The 19087-nt window shown below is 39.0% G+C and overlaps 1 protein-coding gene across 22 annotated transcripts in view; it reads right to left on the bottom strand.

Moving 5' to 3' along the window:
- Nucleotides 1-1333: 1333 nt before the first annotated feature.
- The window catches only part of smoc1 (SPARC related modular calcium binding 1), a 44798-nt gene continuing 27044 nt past the window's right edge, over nucleotides 1334-19087 (bottom strand). For 13 of the 22 annotated variants that reach the window (XM_079458045.1, XM_079458062.1, XM_079458049.1 and 10 more), the window contains 5 exons: nucleotides 18205-18287; nucleotides 16057-16162; nucleotides 15625-15869; nucleotides 14480-14513; nucleotides 1635-3393 (listed from right to left, as the gene is read on the bottom strand). In XM_079458045.1, coding sequence (XP_079314171.1) covers nucleotides 3354-3393; nucleotides 14480-14513; nucleotides 15625-15869; nucleotides 16057-16162; nucleotides 18205-18287 — 508 coding nt within the window. In that variant the 3' untranslated portion in view covers nucleotides 1635-3353. Of the gene's footprint in view, nucleotides 3394-14459; nucleotides 14514-15624; nucleotides 15870-16056; nucleotides 16163-18204; nucleotides 18288-19087 lie in introns of all 22 variants that reach the window. The other 9 variants (XM_079458064.1, XM_079458060.1, XM_079458047.1 and 6 more) reach the window with 3 other exon arrangements.

Genomic DNA, 19087 nt, shown 5'->3' with positions numbered 1-19087 from the left:
TAGTATCCAACCAATGGCCATGTAAGGAAACAATCTTTCCAAATTAATAAGAACACCTGCATTCAAATTGAAATGCATGTTAAAGGGATCACCCTAAGATTGTTTCCGTTAAACACAAAGAAAGATATTTGTAAGAATGTTAGCAATTTTTTGTTCTGTGAGATAATCTACCACCATAGTAGGAAAAAAACTATGTATCTTTTATTGTTCTGTTGAAGTGACACCTGCAGACACAGTACATATTAACATTCACGGAATGCTACTTAATACAATTGTGTGGGCACTTACATGATATTTTTACGTAAATCCAGCATTTCATGTACTGCAGAGTCCAGCTTTTTTGGGACGATGAAAATCCATTGTCCTCCTCTCTAGAGCACAAGCACACGCTCTTATGTACACATCCCTAAGCAGCTGCGTCATTATACATTTCTTTTGAACTCCACACTGGAAGTCAAAAGCCACATGTGTCAGTGTTATACACATGTATTGCAGCTGCCTTAAAACCCTTATTTCATCTCGACACCCCCGCCAAAATCCTAGACCCCGCCTATGACACCTTAGAACTTATCTCCATGCAGATAACACTTTGATACCTTAATGCTCTGCTGCATTTAAAAAATGATCACATGTTCTCTTTGGAAAATGGCTGCTGTCCATGTTCGATATGTAAATAGACATCTTATTAGTTGTGCACCTGGGAAATGGAAGTTGCCTCTTTTATAGAAGTTCTCGCTTTCATTGTTGTTCTGTACATTCTGAACATGTGGCACTGACTACACTGTTGTCGGAAAGGCCATGTTGGAATGGAATTAGTTTAGGTCAACTCAAGGCTTAATGGCTTCTCTTTTGAGGCACCTTCTGTCTATCTGTGATATTAACTGTAATCTGTGCCTCAATCCAGATTGGTTTCTTTCATTTGATTGGCTGTGATTACGGCCGTTCCAGCTTGGCCAAACAATTTGAAACGTTTAAAACATGATGAGGTCCCAGTCAAGGTCTGGAAGCACTTCAGGGGGCACACAGACCTGAGTTTCAGGTGGGCGTAAAAGAGAAAATAGGCGGCAGCTGTGAACAAGTGTGCGTTTACTTGTCAGAAGACACACTTTTCACGTCGCAAAACAAATGTTTACATACCGTTTTGAATTATTGCTAAATGTAAACCATTAAATCACATTCGCTACATTACTTTTTACGGCATTAAAAATCAGATATAGTGGGAATTGAGAGGAAAGGTGTTAAAGATAAAAAAGATAAAAGGGTTATTACAAGCGTCAGATGTTTTCTCATGACCTTTGACCACAAATAACTTAACGGTTAAAATGCCCCAAGTCATCACAAAGGACTTTTTATTAGAGCTTTCAGTCAATTAAAATATTTAACGGTGGTTAAGATCTTACAGGCATGTGTGTCATTTAGAATTTGTTGTTGCTGATCATCGTGTCATAAATTTGTGCAACAGCAAAGTATGAGAAAATGATGATAAAACAACACATACTTTATAGATGTGAAATGCAGTCTAAAGCTATCGTTTGTAAATGACATTATCTGTACTCCTGGAAAAATGTTATTTCAGTCGTTTGTTTCACCACGCAAAGAATGCACACGACTTCGATAAAAAGACAAAGAGATAAACAGCGTTCTGTTGTCCACCAAACAGAATGTCACATTTAATGAATGTCTAATAAAATCAAGATGACACAGTTTTCTTTTTAAATGTGTATTGTCACTGGTTGTCATTTTTACATTGTGATTAACAGACTTCACAAACAGCAATTTTATGATGCAACAGGCTACTTAAAAACTTTACTCTAAAATATATTCTAATTGAAGTTGACACTGAAAGAGTTTAAGACTTGGTGAACAGCCCAAAAGCACACACAGTATGATGATAAATATTTACAACTTGACACTTTTTGAGCCAAAAGAATGGCTTCCAATTATGTTCATAAGCAAAAAAAGTTTAATCTTCCTCACACATTCACACATAGGCTACATGATGACAAACAAACAAACAACCGCACATGAAGACCAACAAACCACACCCTTCCTAAAGCAGAAAGATAATGTCATTAACATTCAGAGTAAATGTATGTCTCTATTTAATATTGGATGAGTGGAAATTCTTTCCAAAACTCACAAGTCGCTGTCTTAACATTCAATGTTGATTGATGTCTTTTTTTATTTTAAATATCACTGAAAGAAAATGCCAAATCAAATATTCCAGCTAACATTTTAATACGTGGCAAAAACCATGTGAAGTGTATGCAACATACCTTAACAAATACAAAAAAGCAGTTTGCAGGGATGTTTGTTTCAGGATCTGAGCCTAAAAATGAAGGCCTACCCTCACACAAGGTACTGTGATGCTATCAGATGCATCGTAATACCATAGTATTTTCCATGTCCATAAGGTGGTACACATTATTACAATATGTATATCCCATGGAACTGGTATACAACGTACGTTAAGAAGTACTGTGCTTTTTATACTTTAAGAGTATATAGCTACATGACTTCGTAAGAATGCTTTAAACTTTTTATGGAGATATTGATCATAAATTAATCTCTTAGGAATATTGTTAAAAACTGTAATCGCTGATGCAAGATGTGTTCACTGAATAATTCATTTCATGAAGTGAAGCTTAGCGAAGTGTTGTGTAACATTAACAAAACTAATTTTGCGTGATAGTGTTTTTGACCTCTGACTTATGAATGAACCATGTGGAACTCGCTGCTCATTCTCAGGTGATGGTTCGGTAAATATTACTAGTGTCCTGAGGTGCTGGTCTGGGAGACCGTAGCTAATGTTTGTTGACAGAAACGATTTCGCTCCAATTCTTGTTCACAATCAATGCTCCATTAGTTCTGTTGCCAAGGTTAACAAATGGAAAACAAACTGGTTGAGTGGACATTTACAAAAACAACTGCAAAACCGCATTTCTGGACAACCAAATATCAACTAAAGGAGTGTTTGATTGATTTTAAATAAATTTTTTAAACTTGGATATTTTTTATTTCCCATTTAAAAAGTCTCATTTAACACAACTATATAATACTGACTGATTTGGCGGTGAGCGTGGATGTGGATGGTAGCAGGTAGTCATTCACACTAAGTCTGTGCTCTCTCACATACATTTTTGTCATATTAATAAAACATTTTATAAAACACAAACAATGACATAGTAAAATGTCTAACAATGGGCAGAGAAAGTGCAAATATTTTGGCTCCTTGTTATCATTTATCATTGTTTGCCTTTTCTTCAGGAACCTCGCAATTATTTAGCAGAATCCTTCATTGTACTCCTCCAGCAGTGAACAGATGCCTTCCCACAGTGCTTTGCACAACTGCCTCATCTTCTGGAACTTTCTGTCTTCAAACCAGACGACCTACTAGAGAACAGACAGGATTGGTGAGATGCTTGGCAAGGTATCTTCGCAAAGCTAGCTGGCCAACAGATGTACCAACACACACAGCAATAGCGTGACAAGACTGCAGCATTCTTGCGGTTATCTGCAACATACATGCACACGTACATGCGTCGTAGATCTTGTCTCAGAGAAAATCACACACACATGATGAATAGGAAGAGATATTTGGGACAAACAGCGTGTTGGTCAAAGCAAAATTTGCGTGGCGGATGTGTGGGAGAATAGACTTCGTCTGAAAGCAAAGCTCCTCCAGATGTACAAAACACAAAGCACATTCAGGATTATATGTTTAATGTCAGCTCCCTAGATGCAGGGGATTCATTCAAAATATGTTGCCTGTGTGAGCATGTAAATGTAGATTTTGAGGTTGAGAGAGTGTGTTTGGTCTCTCTTTTGAAAGTCATGTGGAAAGCAGATCCATCCCCTACGGATGATGTGTAATTCTTTTATGCATTATTCAACCTCTATTCGTACTTCTGATCCGTTTTTCCTTTGAGGTTGGGACGTTTGACGTTATCCCACAAATCATTGCTGCTTTATGCAAATTGCTGCTGTGCAGAATTATGCTTGCTTTCATAACATAACAATATATTGTGCATAAGACAATGAAGTTCATGCCATGTATAAGCTGTGACAGACTGATGTGCCATGTAATTGAAACATGATGGGATGGGTACAAGCACATCCAGTGTCTACAGGTTGAGCTGTAAGACTCCTTTTGGGGCAATCAATCAGGGAGAGGCTGAGTAACTGGGGAGATGGGTAAAGCAGACAGATTGCTTACAGATGGCTGCTGTGGAAGGGAGTAGGAGAGCTCCAGTGAAGAACCCCTCATCTACCCAATGGGGGAAGGGCCTGACAGACAGAAGGGGTTCTAGGCCCTGGAGCATTCATCAGATGTGTGTATATCTGTGTGAGGTCAACAACAGGCATGTCGGGGGTGGGGATGCAGGTGGATGTTCAGTCCAAAGGTCTTGTTTTATCAGACATGCTGATTTGACTACTCATACCATTTTGAAATCAGTGTTGGGAAGAAACTACTTTTCCGAGTCCCTTAAATGCATTAGTTTCAGCTGCAAATAGTGCTGCTTTTGTAAGAACAAGCAACTGAATTTAGAAACGTTTGTCATATTATCAGTTAAATATAGTATAATTCATAACTATTTTTCAAGGTGGATAATTTGTATGAATTCGTACCATCTAATTCATACATTTTAGTACAGTTTGCTAGTTTCATGCTAGTGATGTTAGGTTTAGAAGTGGGGTTAGGGGAGGGGCTTTGGCGTGGTTTATACTAATAATTTTATGTTTTTGTACAGTTCTTACGATTTAGCCACCTCGTAAAATAGTTTGGTCACACACTCTCTTGATGGGGTACATGCACATGGAGCGTGTACTTCTGCTAAATCCTCAGCCAGCTTAGCCATTTTCATCCTCATAGCGCTGAGGTAATCTTTCACCAAATGATAATGATACGTTAACTAAGAAAACTGTTGTTTTTATGTTATTTCTCATAGTGCCTGTAGAGGGCACTGCTACCATTCATTGTTAGTAGTTGTGTTCTTGCAAATAAACGCAGAATATGAACGTGACCCAGAAGTTGGATGTGTTGTGATCGATCTCCAAGTGTTAAAACATCATACAATGTTATGAAAGTGCAAGACATAACATTTATTTGTGACGAGGTGGATAACACTACTACGGATCTACCACAGCAAGTCGTGAGTAGTAAGGCACACGTGAACTTTTTTGTTTATTTGCGCAGCTAAAGAGAGCCAGGTTAGCGAGGATGGCTTTGGCCATAGGCCATATGGAAGCTTTTGATGAAAATGTCGAACTGTGGACCACCTACATCGAATGATTTGATCGTTTTGTAGAGGCATTGCTGCCGATAAAAAAGTGCCAGTATTACTCATTGTATGATAGCTCTGCAGTCTACTTGCCGGGGGAAAAAAGCTTTAAGGACATCGTGGACACATTGAAACAACAATTATTTCCGAAAGCTTTTAAACATCGCTGAGTGTTTTCATTTTCACAGACGAAATCAGGGCGGCAGTGAGTCAGTGACACAGAATGTTGTAGTGCTTAGGGGAATAGCAGCACATTGCGAATTCGGGGGACGGATGATCCACTTCGCGACATATTTGTGTGCGGCTAGAAGAGTGAGCCTACACTAAAGCACCTGTTGACGGAGACTACGTTTAACGTTCCAAAGAGCGGTGGAGCTGGCGGTCCCCATGGAAGCGGCATCACTTGAAGCACAGCAACTCAGCGGTTCCTTGGCGGAGTAGAGTAAGACTGCTAATAAACGCAAATGGTGTGGAAAGAATAACCACAATGAGGAGGACTGTTGGTTTAAACACAAACATTTTAATAAGTGTGGAAAGAAAGGCCATATCAGTCGCGTTTGCAGAGAGAGAGCAATAGTAATAGAAAGGAAAGCAGTGGAAATACAGCAAATGCTGCATGTTCAAGGAAAGGTTAAACATGTAAAGGAAATGTTAAAAAAAGAAATTGTCACCATATGGACACTGATAATGACACAGTATCATTGTAAAACCAGAGGTGCAGGGCATTTCGCTGGAGAAGGAACTGGAGACTGGTGCAGAAGTCTCATTGATTTCTTCAGAGACTTATGACAGGATGTTAAAACACCAGCCTCTGCACCCATACTGATATTGTCCTTCGAACATACAACTGATTTTGTCCTTCGAACATACTTCCTGAAGGTGTAACTGATGTGCGTGTGAAAATGGGTAATCAGATAGCTGTTCTTCCCTTGTATGTTGTGCAGGGGGACTACCCACCACTCTATGGCAGAGAGTGGTTACTGGTTACTGCATTAGAAGGAAATAAGAACCGTTAATTTAAATACACTCGAAACTGTGTTGCAGAAGCATGCAACTGTTTTCTGAAAGCCGTTGGGGGAAACGAAGAGCATCAAAGCCAAAAATACTTTGAAAGTGGAACACAAACCAAGATTTGTCAGCCCAGAGTTGTGCCATATGCTTTTGTTTCATAAGTTGAGGCAGAGCTGAACCGTCTCACTGAAAGTGGTGTATTGTCACCAGTACAGTACAGTGAATGGGCTACTCTACAGGACGAGCGATCGGACCGTCAGTGAGAGAGGAACAGGCCTAGCTTTTAGTTATGGTTTGTGTGTGTCGCAGGCAGTGAGGGGGGCTGCCAGCTGTCTATTTAAGTTTTTATTGATTAATTAAAAGTTGCTTGAAGAATTACATGTTGGCCATCCAGGTTAAGTCCGAATGAAAGCCATAGCATGCAGCTATGTATGGTGGCCAGGACTTGATATTGACATTGAACTACAAGTGAAACATTTTCAGTCATGTCAACAGATACCGAAAATGCCATGCCAAGCACCCCTCCACCCATGGGAGTGGCCAAGCCAAGCATGGGAGCGCATACATGTTGATTTTGCTGGGCCATGTGAAGGCCACATGTTTCTAGTGGTGGTCGATGCACATTCAAAATAGCTGGAGGTGCAGTTGATGAAGTCAACAACGGCAGAAAAGACAACTGAAGTTTTGCGGAATCTTTTCCGTCACAATGGGTTGCCTCTAGTCCTCGTCAGTGAAAGTGGGCAGCAATTTGTGTCAAAGGATTTTTTAACATGCAAAAAGGCCAATCGTGTGAAACACATTCACTGTGCTCCATATAACCCAGCAACTAATGGGCAGACTGAAAGGTTTGTTCAATCTCCGTAGCAAGCACTAAAGTCCTCTAAGGGTTATTCTACGGTGCAAAAATGGCTCGAAACATTCTTGCTGACTTCTAACAATAAACCGCATCTTACGACCAGGGATTCCCCTTGCCTGTTGTTTTTGGGATGTCATCTCCACACGTGTCTCTGTGCACTAAGACTCAGTGTAACAGCTGCTGTACAACTCTCACAAACTTCCAAGGTTCTCCGCCGAGCTGGTCGATCAAAGCCAAGACAATTTAGAGTCGGCTGGGCTTGCCTGTGATTTCAGGGGGGAAAAGAGATGGGTTTCTGGTGTGGTGGCTGCTCAAAGTGGTCCAGTATCATCCACCGTGGATGCAGGAGCCTCTTAGGAATGGAGAGGTCATACCAATCAACTGTTTTCAGATTCAGGTCACTCAGCCGCCTAACACCGGTGATGTGTCTGTTCCAGTTCAGGCCTCTGTAAGTGCCAATTCTACACCATCAAGATAGGAACATCATGTTAACAGTGGCACCCCAGTAGATACTAAGACCGACCGGTACATACAGTCCCTGATATTCGTGAAACTAGGGACAGAAATCCAGCCAGTGATCAAATCTCTGATCGTCTGACACTATAGAGTAATTTAACAAATAAGAAAGCGTACTGTACTGTACAGAACTGAACTGTAATTATTTATGCTAGTGAGCCTGATCTGACGTGGCTAAGAATAATTCCCGAATTGGCTCGAGGCAGTCTACCCTCTACCTCTAGACTAAAAACAAAAAGGTGAATATTTCTGTTGATGATAATGCATTGAGTGTAACCAGAATGTTTAAGTTGTTAAGCATGCGTGGTATTTAGCTTTTTGATTAGAAGGGGAGGAAATGTTATGTCTGTAAGTTATTCCTCATAGTGCCTGTAGAGAGCACTGCTACCACTAACTGTTAGTGGTTGTGTTCTTGCAAATAAACGCAGAATAAGAATGCTACACTACACATCCAACATTAAGTTGGATGTGTAGTGAGTGATCTCAAAGTGTTAATACATTGTGGTGAGGAAGGCAGGACGAGAGCTGTGAGGCGGGACCGGTGCGCGCACAGCTGATTCCAACTATCACTCACGCCACCGGCCCCGCCTCACCATAAACGTTTCAGACATAAAAAAACTCACATTTATCTGTAATCGAGCCTAGTAAGTACAAAAGTGTACTTGGTTTAATTTCAGATTTGTGTATGTAGCTTGAAACATACTGTATAGCGTGAAGACCTTCTTCTTTTTGTTGTCGATGTACAATGTAATGTTTGGATATTTAGACTCACGTCGTTGACAGTAATCTTAGGTGCATCTTGAAGCGACTGAGTGAAACACGCCATTGTTTCCTATGGACGCTACATGCACCAGATGTGAGCTGGCTGAGATTTGAGAGGAAGTGCATCATCACCCTGTTTGCATTTCCATCGGTTTTATTGTGGTTTGTTACTTTTGGTAACTGTTAGTAACTTGTAGCTTCGCTAACCACTTAATTATAGTACATAATTTTCAGTTAGCTGAACTGGACACATTGTAGAAACAGACACATTATAATTTTTTTGCAACAGGCACTGTTAGCAGACAGAGCCATATAGTCATGTGGTCACTCTCAGTCGTACAGAGAAAGGGATGACGGGATGAATTCTTTCAGCTCTCAGTGTCTGTGCACTCATTCTCCTAAAAAGCCTAATTCCCTTCGGTAATTAACAGGCACCAGAAAAAGGGTCCACTTTGGCCTCTACTCTTTCAGAGGGGTAAAGCGATGAAATGACTGTGCCATTAAGAACATAAAGCCTCTCCCTGCTCACCCCTGCCCCCTCATCTGATAAAGGCAGAGGAAACCAGATCCAGTTTGTCTGAGAGCAGGCTTACCTGACTGCAGATCTCTGATTAGGTGGTACACCGGAGACCTGGAACGGTAAGCTAGTGCCCGGTGGCAGAAAAGGTGTGCAATGAGGTATCATTAGCTGCGTATCCATTGTCCTTCAAATTGAAATTTCAGGCAATACGATGAAGGCATATTTCGCAAATCTGCTATGGAAACACCTTTTGTCATATTTACAAGTCACGAGGCGTACAAAAAAAAATCACATGACGATTCACGTTATGTTAAGGCAGAACATTTGGATAGATAGGTTTTGCTCATAGTCAATATGTTTTCTTGTACAGCGGCTTTGTAACAATGAAAATTGTAAAAAGTGCTACAGTATATAAATAATGTTGACTGACTTGACATTAAGAAATATCTTATATGATGGCCCAAATTGAAGAAAACGAGTGGAGGCAGTATGGAGATTTATTATGAAGAGTATTAATATTAAAATATATATGGAAATATAGACATCTGGATCGCAACCCGCCATAAAATGTACGAAGAAGAAGTATAGCCATAATGACTTTGAGAGAAGAAACAAAATACACTTTAATCACATAACATCGTCTAATGGAAACGCAGTAATTTCGCAATATATTTTTATCCACATTTAGAAGGTATCTCTTAAATTTTGCGAAAATCTATAATGGAAACCTGGCTACTGATGTTGATTCAAGAAACGTATATTTGATTTCGCGTGGCTTCTTCTGTTTGTCACATACAAAGTGGCTTACTAATACATTTGGCAGATATGGCTCATAAAACAGTTTTTATATAATATCGCCACAACAATATTACCAAACAGGGCAAAAACTGTGCCCTGTGCATATGTTGTTTATCCTCTAAGCAGTTTGGCTGAAATTTTTTGTTTTCGATGTATAATTTAGCTACGGAGAACGAGGGTATTTTACAAAATCAAGCTTCTACCAAGAAACAAAACAATCTGGGAAGCATTTAAATATTTATAATGTATATATTAAATATGTATATATGGATTACCTTAATTGTATTATTCGCAAGCAGCGAATGACCCTATTAGAAATAACTGAAAATCAACCTGAGATCCAATGGCTTAAAACTTTATAAACACTTATGTATGATTGCTTAAACAGTATATGTATATCTATTAGTACTGTTTGTGGTACTACAGATACACCCATCTAGAAAAACATCTTACAAAAATGTAGGACCATATAAAACAGGAAATTACAAGTGAATGCTATACAGTATTGTGTGAATACACCAACACACTTCAGCTTGAATATAAAGGGCTTTAGAAAAGAGAGAGCAATTTGCTCCTAGGCAGAGCCAAATTTCCCAACATAGACACCAAGGAGCTTGCTTCCATTTTTACATACTCCATAGAAAACATCACCATGATGTCATCTATAATTATCTCAAATGACCAAGATGCAACAAATCAGTGTGTCTGCAACATTTTCCCAGCCAAACAGTTAAAAGCTGTTTTTTTCCACAAGGCTAATTACACAAAGCCTCTTTCTAACACATGTAACAAGAGTTGAAAGGGAGACAAAATCTGTTGTCAGCATTCATGTAAACAAACTGAAAAATATGTTTTCACCTCACTTAATCTTCTCCAGCGTACTTACAGTATTTCTTTGTTTGTCTAACAAGCACAGCTAGTCATTTTTTACTGTTAACAGTAAAATCAGTTTGATGGTTTTATTTAAACTAGCTCAAATAATGCCGCGTTAATGGGAGAAAGTACCAAAGTTAATATTATGAACCACCAGCAGAATCCTTCAAAATGTGCAGAGCAGGTGGGTCCCATATAGTGATATTACCTCTTAAACAATGAGCCTAGAAGAACGGTCCAAATCTGTTTTAAGAGCTCTTTTAATTTTGAACAAAGACATTAAAGCTATTAGCTAAGCATTAAAGGCTCATTATTAGTGAATTCAGTTCAGATTTTCTTACATACAATGAAAAGAATGCCTGCTTTTAATAAGGGGTTTCATTAGTGTATTTCACAATGCTTCACAGTTTGTGCACCTGTGATTGACCAATGCAATGTTACCGAAGTGTAATAACAAAAATACATAGTAAAGGAAAAAGTGGATGGATTTTGGGCAACATTTTGTGGCTCGTAGAGGTAGTACTTAAGTTTGAAGTCACCATTGAAGGGGTGTGTACTTTTGTTAATATTTTTAGACCTTAAAATATATATAGTCATTGTAAACAACGTTAAAGATAGCTAAGTCTATACCGCCCACGAACTGGTGCGTCTCAACTGGTGCGTTCTTCAGATAAACTATTTTCTTTAGCATTTAAGAAATAGTAGTAGTTGGCTTAAAAAGGTACGATTTTACTAGCTAGTTTTACTAGTGTTAACTTTTAAAAGTGCAAATAATAATAATAATAACTTAAACATGTAGATACACAAATTCAAATTCTTGTAGGAAAACATGACTAGCGGTATCAAGTAGTGAATCATGCCTGTAGATGGCTGTGACATATAGGCTTTATTTGCCCCTCTATGTGCTCTGCCTCAGTTACAGATCTGTTAATGTAACATAATTCCCATGAAACAAAAACTGGCCTCACCAAAGAACAATGAAATTCACATGCTCTCAATGTGTGTATCTTCTTGTCACTAACATTTCTACTATCTGCTAAACAGGTGGTGCACATTTCCATGTAAATACGTATAAGCATATTTGGGAAGATTGTCCTGCATGTTATCGACAAGACAAGTACAATCTTTTGAAAACTACTGTAGGAATGTTTTTTTATGGCTCTGAAAGGCTGTGTTATGATGTTTTACTATAAGCAGATTAACAGCAAATGTTGAAATCTAATAAAAAGGGCATTTTATAGGTCCTGGCATCTTTGAGCAAAAAGAGTTTAAACTTGCCCAGAAATTTCTATTTGAAACATGATTCAAAATAAATTCCATGGTATTTTATTTTGTATTGTAACTAATAAAAAGATAATGCACTTTAATGTGCACAGAAATAAATGGACTACAGTAGTCACTGCATATAAGGTGTACGGACCCAGGCTGATGCTACAAAATCTCTTTATTAATGCATACATGTGAATCCATTTGTCATACATACATATTAAACAAAGCTATAGCCAAATCAAGAAAATGTCCACTGGCTCTCCTCTTAGATATTTTGGCAGTCTGTAGTCCCAAATCCTGACTACCTTAGACTCATCAATTTTAATTCCAGCACGCCTAAGCGACAAGACATAAAACTGTCTTTTAGGAAAGGCTTGGTGCAATCCATCAACCCTCGAGTGTGTATGCAGGAGGGGGTGTCGAAAAGCAAACTCGTTGGCTTTGGGCAGGAGAAGCCCCCTCAGCTCTCCAAACGAACCAGTTGTTTATCTTGGCAGTGCTAGTCACGATCCACTGGGCCTGCCGTTTTGCCCGCTCCCGGCCACTGTTTTTAGGTTGAAGTAGGCAGAGCCAGGGTAAACACATGAGCTCAGCCCTCGGCGGGCCCTCGGTGCGTCTCTGCTAGGCTACGAGAGCCCACAAGCCAGGGTAAACAGCAGCTATGCGACTAATAACAAGGGAATCCCACTGGTAGGAGAGCTAGCTGGCGAGAAACAAAGGACGGCGCTAGGCTAGCAAGCCTGTCATCAAACGCTAAACACCTAACAACGAGAAAAACATTATGGCTGGGAAAAACAGACTAAAGTCAGAGGGCGAGCACAGAGGAGCAAAGGAATGAGTTGTCATCATGCTATGAGACACAGCGTCTTTGCTTTCTGCTCTGTGTCTCTGTCTCTCAGACGGTTAAAAAAACACAAGTGAGACAGTCTCGGTCTCAGTGCTATTACGGTTGCCATCATCGTTTCAAATAAACAGTCATAGTTCTAAATAAGTGCATTTTTGTTCTGTGGAGCGAAAGAAAATATCGCCGAAGACTACCACTAATCAAATGTGAGGTAAATTGTGCCACAAAGTCTTATTCAACTCAATTATAAAGCTGCGCATGACTGGTGCACGTCTACACACAGGAGCCCAATGAATTAAGCCTCCCACTGTAATTTAGCAAAGAGAAACAGGTGGGTCTGGACACACTGAATTACAGCATTCAGATAAATAATTTCTTCCCCTACGTTCCACTTAAGAGCACCACAGTCCAGAGGAGGCCGATACGCAGAAACACATCAGGATTAATATCAAAACCACACTTTCCTACTCATAACCCCGTAATATACAATGAGCTTATGACAGGACTGTATTTTTGACATTATATTCGCAATAAAACGGAAGAGAGAAAGGGTCGTGACTTCTGGTGGTTATTTTGGAAACCGTACGTTGTCCTGCTAGATTTATGAGGTTGGAAACATTTTACAGACCTATTAATGCTCTTGTCATTGCTTATCTATAAACCAGAACAAATGATGTGTGCAAGGAGAAGTGAATAACTTTAAACCTGGAAGTTTTGTCCAACATAAGCCATTAGACGGGATGTCTTCTTGTAATAAGTAAGTAGCAAATCTGTGATAGAGTGGCTGAATTATATGAGTGTATGGTGGTAGGATGCAGCGGTATTTTAACTATAGGATCAAGTGAATTGTGGGCTGCAAGCCTGGTCCTTTCAGGACAAAATGATTCCCAATCAAGGGGTCAACGTTTGGCTGGTAAGTATAATCCAGTTAGCCCCTTTTGGCAAATGCTACAGCTATATTATTCTAGAAGCAAAAAAACGTAATTCAGTTCTGTTTTTTGAAACAACATAAAATGCAAGGATTTCATAAAATGTTTTAAACTCTGTGTTTTTGGAGTGGAGTGGAAATGTACTGTTTTATATTAGAATGGTGCCATATGGTGTTTACTGTGCCATCACCTTTATCAAACATATTTCTGTCCAAATTAAATTTCGGTCTCATGCATTAACGTATTAGGAGGTTGGCTTAAAAAATTGAATGGGGATGTGAGTAAGCAAAGAAGGTATCGCTTAAAGATAGACGAATTGTGATTGCATATACTCCCAGTATACCCAACTGACATTAAAGTGAAAAGGAATGCCAACAGATGTCCTTCGCTCCTTATGAATTTAGCAGGCCTGATGAAGTTTACGATAGTTTGACCGGCCCTAGAGTATGCTTCCTAGAAATGCTTTCCGTCATGACGTCCCTTTCTGTTTATCTTCCGTCGTTATTTTTTGCCTGATTATTGTCTGAGAAAAGCTCACCTCTGAGTCAGTTACACAGAGCATCACGTCGGCCATGAAAACCTATGATTAAAGTGATTAAAGTAATCATCTATTGAATCTAGCTCAAAAAGAATACATGCACGCACACGCCGTGGGTGGCCGTAAAGATGTATTATCTCCATTGTGAGAGGGACTACATTACACCGCTTGCACTCTATTCCTATTGTTAATATATTATATAACTGCTCCCTGCAGCTGCTGAGGCAAATGTTAGTGCGAAAGCAATTAGTCAGGCCTTACTGAACAAATTGGTCCCTTGCCTTGCACCCTGACTGCTGCTGCTTGTAGTACTACCTGCGAAAAAAGCACACACGAGACACATAGATTAACAATGGAACACACTGAGGGAGGCATCTGAGTAACATGTTTTTCCAGACACGTTCCTCTCCTGTCAATTGTTCAACCACTGATGTTTTCCAGCACTAAGCCACTATCAACTCGAACAAAGATGTCACTGGTCCAATCTTTGACTCATGTTATACAGTCACTTCTCAGAAGCCAAAAAGGGACTATAAAGTATCTTTCCAGTTATTTTCCATCGGATTTCGTAACCATCATTTACAGTCTGGGACCTCAGAGACTCTCTTAAAAGCTCAAAAACTACTGGATTTACTTCATATTCTTTTTTGGGTGTGACATGTTGTATTTAGGTCACAGCCGTAAAACATGATTTGATAGCGTAAACTGGCATATAGATATCAGGTTAATACTCTTCCTCTTTTTTATTTTAGTGTCAGACTGACCTCCGACAGATTGCTTTTGTGTTAAACAGAGATAACACGTATTGATTTTGTGAAAGTGCATGTTTACACTATGCTTACAGAAGATCAAAGATTAAGCTGTGGAGCTTTAATAATTTTGTCTAGCGGTTTCGTCTATTTTTAAGAAAAAGCAACATATTAAAATGTATTACTGTTACATTTAAGTTATACTGTGTATTGTAGCATTCTTTGTTCTGGGACTTCAAACGTGGAAAATGTGGTCAATTTTAGCAGGTCATGAATTTTTAAACTGCATCGCTGAATTTGTTTTTCTGTACAGGAACTTAACACGTGGAAAAGAACACAGCTTTTCATTGTTCTTGGTTTGAAATATTTCTATGCTTACAAATACTTTTTGTTCAAACCATATTTTTTGTAAAGATCCGAATGGAAACTACTGCTTGATATCAGCCTCTTTTTCACCATATCAAACTGGTAGGAAGTTTATAGGAACACTGTGTATATTGTGCATTCACTAAGTCAGGAAGCGCCAAGGGAAATGAAGTAACTTCCCTCACAATGTCATAGTTGGCTAAAGTCTACAACCTCAGAACAAAATAGCTTCTCCAGTTCCTACTCTCAGTATCAAATCTAATCGCTCATCTTTGTCATTATATATTAAAATATTCTGCAAAACTGCGCACCCTCTTTATTGACTCCTAGGCAGCCTTTGAGTTCTTGAAGAGAGATAGTCTTGTCCTTGTTGAGGTCGCAGTAGTCTGTAAACTTGCGGGCACATCGTTTGGGTTTGGCTTTTTTCTTCACGTAGCGTTTAAAGGGTTTCATCTCCTTCTTGTTGATGTCGTGACTGCGATTGTTGTCCAGCTGGGCAAAATACCAATGAACCACCCGTTCCTCCAGTGTGTGGCTTGGGTTAGGCTCAACAAACCTGCAGGAGATACATTCCTACTTGTTTAGAGATACCGAGATAGACTTGCTTTAGCATGCTACGACAATATAATTATCTTAAAAAATGACTAAAATAAAAAAATCATAGTATTGTCAAATTTCTTGCCATTCTCACTTGCAGTTAACACTGACTGAATGAAACATTGTGAATTTTTTAAGACTCTTACCTCCCACCTCCAGAGGGGGCTGGTGAGTTGATCGCTTGTACCATGTCAGTAGTAAGGGCATCCAACAAACTGGTTATGAATTCCACTTTCTTTCCCTCTGGACACCCTGAAACATTTTAACAAATATCTACATAACCACAGAAATCATTCCTTTTGGGAATCGAAATGGTAAAGTAGTTTGAAACCATTTGAGATCTGCTTGTTTTATTAAAGAAATGAAAATGCTGTCACAATTTGCTCGCCCTCTTGTCATTTTAAACCTGTATGACTTTCTTTCTTCAGTAGAACACAATATAAGACATTTTAAAGAATGTTGGAAACCAAACAATGGCGGTATCCATTTACTAGCATTGGTTTAGTTGTCCGTACAATAAGTTCTGCAGAAGAAAGTCATACAGGTTTGAATCAACAAGAGGGCGAGTAAATGATGACCGAATTTTCATTTTTGGGTGAACTATCCCTTTAAGCGGTCAGAACATTTAAATATATTTACCTCAATCTTTTACCCAAAGCACTATAAAATATAGTCTTAACAACAGTTGTGTCAAATTGCTAAAATTATTTTTATAAAATACTTTAAAGTCTTGTTATCAAAGGTGTAGTACAGTATATTCGGCCGTTAGGCTACTCAAAGCAACCTAGAAGTACTCACAGTATTAAGTACAGTATTCTGATATTCTAGCACCTGATTAAATAGGTAGTACTGTAGTATAACATTTTAGTACTTCACCAGCTCCAGCTACGTATGCTTTTGTGTACGTGTAAATGTATGGTAGCACAAAGTGTAGAGTTGCGAAGTGATGAGGTGCTTTCGCAGACCACCGTAGCCCCATTAACTTTTACAACACACTGAGGAACACCTTGGGTTGCAGTGTTTGAACTGTCCCAGATGCGTGGCTGAAATGGCGCGCTCAACTTAAGCAAGTGTCCCTGCCTTAATTGTGTCTCTTTAAGGCCAACTTAAAACAGGAGAATGTAATAAAGTCATCTCAGTTTACATTTTCACTTGCGTTAAGTTTGGTTCTCTATAACCGACCTCCCAACCCCCCTCTTTTTTTGTCTTTGTCTCGCTTATTTGGCCGGCTAAGGGCTGGATGGGAGGTTGGCTGTTATAGCTCACCAGGTGACTCAAATTAGTAGCTATCTGTAAGGTCTGGACAAGTGTGATGACATGCCGGCTCAGTGCTTTTAGCCCAAGTGTTAAATTAGAACATATGGTATTGGATACGTATATCCTCAGTCTTCCCTTACTGTACACGGCAGATTTGCAGTGTATAAAAACTACAGTATTTGGAAAGCTCTCATGTGAATCAGTCTCGAGTTTGTTAGTACTAGCGTGATAATGTTGCAGGTGTTTAGTGTAATTTGGCATGTGGAGCTGCATCCTTCCAAACGTTCCTTGTTTTACCCCTCTCATGTTTTAAGAACGAAGCCGGGATCGTTTGTTTTGGTGCCAGGTAGCACTCATGTAGAGTACATAAAAATAATTTCACTAAACTCCCCCCAGACATTGACAGCACCTCTCTCCCCCCCACTGCTGTCCTCCCCAGTGGTCCACCCCGTCGTAAACTATGACACACATCTGTTGCACAGTAAGAAGCCATGTCTTACTCTGTAAACTTGCCAGATGGGAAATTAAAAAGGAGTTACAATGTAATTCTGAACGCAAAGGAAAGAAGCAAGAAACAGAAAGCAGCCAAAGGGTCTGTAAACCTTGCGAAAGCCTAATATTTCTAGGGAAAACCATCTTTGAATGATTACATGTGGCACAGTATATTCGTGTGCTTGTTCTTGTAACAATTTGTCAAACATTGTTAGCGAGGACAAAAGCACAGTAAAATTCATGATGTTGTTTTTGTAAGCATAATCAAGACATGTGAAACATGACAAAATATTTTGTTCAAAGAAACATATTAGCCCTATCGATAAAAAAAATATTTATTTATTAAGGTACAAGGGTTTGGGGGACTTTTGGCTTTGAAATACAAATGTGGGCCTTTAAGACGGTATTATTAAGGCAAGTATTTAAGCAGTGTACGCCGTATCAGCATGATTGTTAAAATTGTAAACAATAACACATAAACACAGATGTTTATAAACACACAAGAGAGAGCGCTAGTCTTACAGTAGATACGTAGATGTGCTTACCTGTCAGCTCTCGGTCTCTGAAAGGATCCTCCATCTCTGAGACTCGAGAACGAGCTGCACTGTCACATTCTGGTTTCTTATATCTGAAAAAAAAGAGATGGATCAACCATCATATCATATGGTTTTAAACTAGCAGAACACCCTAACAACTCTATAGCAGTGCCCTGCTGCCCCATTACACCCTGGTGGTGGCAAAGGATCCCTTGCGAAACAAAAACAAAACAAAAAAAATATGTGGAAACATACTGGAAAAAGTAATCCAATCCAATATAATAAATAATGCATTTCCATATATTGGTGCCAAGTGCTTACATTTTTCAAAATATTCAAAGTGGCAATTCCTTATGTATTAGCTATTTAATATATTGTAATATTGTCATATATTAACAATGTATATTTTCTAATATATTACTGTAAATTATGTACAGTAAGAAAAACAAATATGTTTTATATATGAGACAACTTATTTTCTACAAAAACCTCCTGTTTTAGTTTATAATAATAAAGTATAAAAATTTTTTTTTTGTCATATCACAAATGAGTAGTCAGACAAGAAGACCAAGTCACACAATAAACAAACTGCTCTAAAACGTGTTTGTCAATTTTGATTTGACCTAGCTGTCAATTAAAAACCTGCAAACCACTTTTCATGGCACGAATCAAATAAGATAAGCACTTCACATAAAAGCAGACACACACTAGGACAACGACAACATAATGGTCATATCCAGCATTGAGGAGAGACAGATGGGCTCAGTGCCTGAATTCAAATTGCAAACTTCTTACTTCAAGAACAAGGCAAGAACTAGTTGGCTAAGTCGTCTCAACATTTCCAGGGCAAAACTGGCAAAGGACAGTGATTTACACATACACAGCACATCTC

The sequence above is a fragment of the Barbatula barbatula genome (assembly GCF_947034865.1).
Source record: "Barbatula barbatula genome assembly, chromosome: 6".
Taxonomy (NCBI): Eukaryota; Metazoa; Chordata; class Actinopteri; order Cypriniformes; family Nemacheilidae; genus Barbatula; species Barbatula barbatula.
This window is presented reverse-complemented; position numbering and strand designations above follow the sequence as displayed.